Raw genomic sequence first — 6000 nt, 5'->3', positions numbered from 1 at the left:
ATCTAGGATTGGATTCTCTTGACCACAGATACCAGACTTCAGGGCTGGGGAGCGGTAACCCAGGGACAACAGTTCCAGGGCCGGTGGTCACTCCTCGATAGCCGCCTCCCTATTAACATACTGGAACTCAGAGCGATCTACAATGCTCTGCTAAAGGCAGCTCAACTGCTTCAAGGCCTGGCCATTCAGGTGCAGTTGGACAACGCCACGGCTGTGGCTTACGTCAATCAGCAAGGTGGAACAAAGAGCAGGGCCTGCATGAGGGAGGTATCCGAGATTCTCCTCTGGGCCGAACAGAATACAAAGGTGGTGTCGGCCATATTCATTCCAGGAGTCGACAACTGGGAAGCAGACTTCCTCAGCCGTCACGACCTCCACACAGGAGAGTGGAGTCTTCACCCTCAGGTGTTTCAACTGATCACAGATCTGTGGGCCTGCCCACAGATCAATCTGATGGCCTCTCGGCTCAACAACAAGCTTTAGTACTATTGTTACAGAACGAGGGACTCTCTGGCATTGGCAGTGGATGCGCTGACGACTCCATGGGATTACCAGCTGGTGTACCTGTTTCCTCCGATTCCGTTGCTCCCCAAGGTTCTAAAGCGAATCAAGAGTGGAGCTCAGGCGCTTCTCATCACCCCAGACTGGCCTCTAAGGGTTTGGCACGTGGTTCTTCTGGAGATGGCCATAGAAGACCCCTGGGCCTTACCGCTAAGGGAAGATCATCTTCAACTAGGAACGTTCGTCTACCAGGACTTACGGCGGCTTTGTTTGACGGCATGGCGGTTGAGCGGAACATTCTAGCTGAGAAGGGCATCCCGGGAAACGTCATTACCACCATGATCCAAGCCAGAAAACCGGTTATGTCGAAACACTACCACCATATCTGGAAACGATACGTCTCCTGGAGTGAGGGCCGAGAATATCCTCCTGCAGGTTTCAACCTGGGGCGCTTTCTGCATTTCGTACAGGCTGGTGTGGATATGGGCCTAAGGTTGGGCTCCATAAAGGTTCAGTTCTCGCCTTGTCCATTTTCTTTCAGAAGAAACTGACTGCTTTGACTGAAGTCCTGCACATCCAACCTCCTTTTGTGCTGTCCATGGCACCTTGGGATCTAAACGTGGTTTTGTCCTTTCTACAGTCCTCTTGTGTTGAACCTCTGATGTCGGTGGAGGGCAAATACCTTAAGTGGATGACTGTTCTGCTCCTAGCCTTGGCTTCCGCTCGGCGTGTCTCCAAACTTGGGGCTTTGTCCTGTAAAAGTCCCTATTTGGTCTTTCATGTGGACAGGGCGGAACTCCGGACTCGACAACAGTTTCTGCCTAAGGTGGTATCTGCATTCCACTTGAATCAGCCTATTGTGGTTCCGGCGGCTTCAGCCTCTTCCTCAATTCCTGAGTCATTGGATGTGGTGTGAGCCCTGAGAATTTATGTTAAGAGGACTACTGCTGTCAGAGAATTGGATTCCCTCTATGTGCTGTATGATGCTCTCAATAAGGGTCGTCCTGATTCAAAGCAGTCCATTGCCCCTTGGATTAGGCTTACTGTTCAACAGGCCTACGCTTTGGCGGCCTTGCCTATTCCTCTGTCTATCACGGCCAACTCCACAAAGTCTGTGGGTTCCTCCTGTGCAGCTGCCCGGGGAGTGTCGGCCCTACAACTGTGTCAGGCCGCTACCTGGTCAGTGACAAACACGTTTGTCAAGTTTACAGGTTTGATACCCTGGCTACAGAGGATGTCCAGTTGGACATACGGTGTTGCAGGCGTCTCCGCATGTTCCCACCCGTTCTTGGGAGCTTTGGGACGTCCCCATCGTATTAAGTGTCCCCAGTATCACTTATGGATGATAGAGAAAATAGGATTTTAATTACCTACCGGTAAATCCTTTTCTCGTAGTCCATAAGGGATACTGGGCACCCACCTCTGTGCTTCGACTTTACTGCAAGGTTTTGTTCTTGTGTGAGGTTGTTTCAACAGCTGTTACTGTTGTGTTTTGCTAGCTTTTGTAGCTCATTGTTGTGTTGTGTGCTGGTTTGTTAATCTCACCGCTCATTGTTTGTCATGTATCCTACTCCCAAGTATGTCCATCTTCTTTGGGCACAGTTTTCCTAGACTGAGCTGTAGGGGAGGACATAGAAGGGAGGAGCCAGCACACCCTGTGGAAGAATTTTTAAGTGCACCGGCTCCTTTGGACCCCTTCTATTCCTCATCGTATTAAGTGTCCCCAGTATCCCATATGGACTACGAGAAAAGGATTTACCGACAGGTAATTAAAATCCTATTTTTAGTGGTTCTACCTATGTATTGCTGGATACTAACACATCTGCGTGCAGTGTCACATTTTTTAAATTGCATCATTATGTGAGTTTTCCTATCAGTAGTTATACAATTTCCCTAGCTTTGTTAATAACGAAGTTACATGTAAAGATGACCTTAAGATCATCTGTCCATACTTCCAACTAGCTGGCAAGAAAATCTGATAATGTATGGGAACAACTGACAATCAGTGTTTTGCTCCCAACCTGTAAATTGGACAAAAACAGTGGTTTAGGCAAATTGGTGTTTTGCGTTTGATCTACCCGATTTCTTGTCCAAACTACTGTTTCTGTCATTGTGCCAAAAATTGTTGAGACTGGACTGCTCGTAGAGAGACCCGGCATGTGGGGCGGACTTGCCCTGTGCTGGGCGCCCCCCCCTCCCCCCCGCATGTTAGTGTAAGGGTGCACATCTACGATCCATGCTGAATCAGGCTCTCCGTACCAAAAAGACTTGCTGCAGTGGTGACCTATCTCATCTGTCACCCCATCTCCTCAAGAAGAAAGTATGTACTAAATATAGTAACCACCTGTCAGCGCCCCCTTCCCCTCCTGCAACCCCACGACCACCACAGTGGGAAAGTAGACTGCGCGGTTTTGGCAGGAGGGTACAGACCTCTATTCTGCTGTCACTCCTCCCAGTGATGGGGGTATGGCCTCTTTCCTCATGTCCCTCACAGCTACTGAAAGCTCTATTGTTGGTGTCTCCGCTCAATTAAGTGCACAACTGCTGGACAGATGTTTAAGGAAATTATATTATGTGTGATGTTTTTAAAACTGAGAAATGTGGAAATTAGTTTTCCTGGTGTGACCAGTGTAATTAAGTAAAATAGCATTGTCTTGTTCTTAACGTTTTTTTGTTTTTTTTTAGTTTTTTTTTTTTTTATTCTATATGCTTCTTAATTTTCAGATCCGTACCTGGGCAATCACTGCTAAAGGTATGACCATGGTGAGTCCTTTGCAGCTGCTCCTCTTTGCCTCCAAGAAAGTCATGTCAGATGGAAAAATAATACTTTTGGATGATTGGTACGTGTACATTATGTACTGTCTGTTTGGTATAGATTTCAGGATATTATGCAAGCTGCTGCCCTGGCTTTAGCAGTAATCTCTCTGTATGTCGTACACTAACGCTGAGAGATCCATCAGCAGGTGTGATGCATCCTTCAGATTTGTGACTTGAGTATCGTCACATCTGTGCAATGCCGTAACATACTGACTTTAATATGTGTGTTTATGTATTTGTATGTGTTTGTGTATATTAGATGTATTTATATATGTATACTTACACACTCCAGCATCTTTAATAAAGTGTAATATCAGCCATTTGAATCATGAACAAAAAAAATCTTGGCTATATTAACTATATGTATTGGGACTACCACTTAATTTTATCATGTGTTTGTTGGGACATAATAACGGCACGGGGGAATATATATAATTACTGCCACTGTTTCATTACAAAGCTTGGTTTATCAGATGATAAAGGGAAAAAAAGTGTTCTGAGAATAGTTATTGCAGTGTCCATAGGGATCAACGACCTACAATTTTATCTTTGACTGCATTCCATTCACTACACTACACACTGAATGCATTCCCACAACTGATCTGTTCTGCAGGATTCAATTGCTGATGCCTCATGAGGATGCTGCGTGCATTACTGCTCTGAGAACTGCAATGGAAGCATTAGTCGTAGAAGTTACTAAAAAACCAGAGATTATAACTAAAGTGGGTCCAATGAATGAGAAGATGCTGAACATGATTCGTCTGATATCCAAACCATCCACAGCTGGAATAAATCTTATAATGGAAAATACAGGGTAAGAGAATATTCTCCTTGGGCAAACTTAAAGAAGATATTTTGTCATAATGCTAATTCTCAAGATAGAGGTACTGAAGTATGTATATCAAATACACACCAAATGTAATTCAAGTCATTGAGTTTCTAAACAAAAAGTGCTGAGGTGAATGAAGTATACATAAAACACTGGTTTATTATTTCTCTAAATCCAGGCTGGGGGACACTGGAACCATGGTGTTGCATCGGGGACAACAGGAGCTGGCACTTAAACTAGAACTGTAATTTTAATAATCTATGCTTCTCCCCTCTTCAATCCCCAGCAGGCCAGTGCGTTTTAAGTGGGAGTGGGCACATTGTGGGGGGATTTCTGTGTCAGCCCCGTTTTATTTTTTGCTTTTATGTAACTTATATTTTCTTTTTACTTTAGTTTGTCAGCTGCAGCTGATGCTAGCAGCGTTCAGCTAGAGTTCAGCAGCTGCAGGGAGCCCAGGGTAGGCTTACCGTTATGCAGCTACAGCAAGGGAGGAGATGACTGGCCGGTTGTTCCCCCCGGTGGCACTCTGGTCTCCTCAGAGGCCGCCTGGACTGGTGCGCACCTACATCCTTTTATAGAATGTCATAGAGCTGGCGGTACTAGTGTATCCCCACTCGGGGGTGTTCTACACTGAAGTGCAGAGAGTAGAAGCACAGTGCAGGAGGGTGGGGCTTGAAGTGGATGATTTCCCCCCTTCTAGCCTTTATGCCTGTGATGAGGTCCTGGGAGCTAAGTAGGACACTGCCAGCTGCCATTATAGGGCTGATATCCACCATGCTTCTTCAGCATCACTGTCTGGAAGCATACCGCAGCTCCTCTCCTCAGTGGCAGTCTGGGCTAGCCTTCAGGAAGACTTAGTTACCTGTTTTGTTACCGATTTGCTTTTTTTCCATATGAATGTTATTTGCAGTGCATCAGTGACCCTGTATCTGATTTTTGTGCCCCTTTACATTTGTAACTGTGCATCAGGGGTTGTTTTCACCTCCTGTCTTTACAGATTGCAGTCTCTCGCAGGTTTATGGCGGACAAGGCAAAGGCTGTTAAGTCTAGGGGCGCATCTATGGCGTTCTTCTTTTGTGTGCCCAATGTATTAAGTTGCCGTGTGATCAGTTGGACTCGTGCGTTGTGCGCAGATGGTCAAGCGGGCCTTTTGACACTGAGGCAGTGGGTGGCACTGCATCTGCCATGGTGGAGCCACCACGGGCTCAGGCTCTGGGCTGCTGGGTTTCCGATTTTGGGAAGCTTCTAGCGCTTAAGAGAGAGGAACAGGTTTGGACCTCTACCAGGGCTGTGTCTTCTTTACAGGGTCTGTATTCCTGTACTCCTGGAGGCACTGTACCATGGAGCGAACTGGTTCTGTGTTTGAGAATGTTTCCTCATATTTATAATCGTTCTTTGAGGATCCCGCAAGCCTCTTCCTCCTTCCAAGTGTCTGTTGGTGGTTGCGGACTCAGAGGAGGTGGAGGGCAAAATTTAGGATGAATTTATTCTTTCTCTGACGTCCTAGTGGATGCTGGGAACTCCGTAAGGACCATGGGGAATAGCGGCTCCGCAGGAGACTGGGCACATCTAAAGAAAGCTTTAGGATCACCTGGTGTGCACAGGCTCCTCCCCCTATGACCCTCCTCCAAGCCTCAGTTAGATTTCTGTGCCCGACGAGAAGGGTGCACACTAGGGGCTCTCCTGAGCTCTTTGTGAAAGTTTTAGTTTAGGTTTATTATTTTCAGTGAGACCTGCTGGCAACAGGCTCACTGCATCGAGGGACTAAGGGGAGAAGAAGCGAACTCACCTGCGTGCAGAGTGGATTGGGCTTCTTAGGCTACTGGACATTAGCTCCAGAGGGACGATCACAG

General features: G+C 46.7%; 1 protein-coding gene across 2 annotated transcripts in view; it reads left to right on the top strand.

The window, feature by feature from the left end:
* LOC134957687 (ATP-dependent RNA helicase A protein-like) overlaps positions 1 to 6000 on the top strand; it is a 699701-nt gene that overhangs the window by 244980 nt on the left and 448721 nt on the right. The window contains exons 26-27 of one of the 2 annotated variants that reach the window (XM_063939767.1): positions 3226 to 3341; positions 3932 to 4132. The exons of the other annotated variant lie outside the window; for it this stretch is intronic. Of the exons in view, the coding sequence (XP_063795837.1) occupies positions 3226 to 3341; positions 3932 to 4132 (317 nt within the window). The remainder of the gene's footprint in view (positions 1 to 3225; positions 3342 to 3931; positions 4133 to 6000) is intronic. 2 annotated transcript variants of the gene reach the window in all.

The sequence above is a fragment of the Pseudophryne corroboree genome, chromosome 9 (assembly GCF_028390025.1).
Source record: "Pseudophryne corroboree isolate aPseCor3 chromosome 9, aPseCor3.hap2, whole genome shotgun sequence".
Lineage (NCBI taxonomy): Eukaryota > Metazoa > Chordata > Amphibia > Anura > Myobatrachidae > Pseudophryne > Pseudophryne corroboree.
The sequence above is the reverse complement of the archived record's forward strand: the minus strand, read 5'-3'. Positions and strand labels throughout refer to the sequence as shown.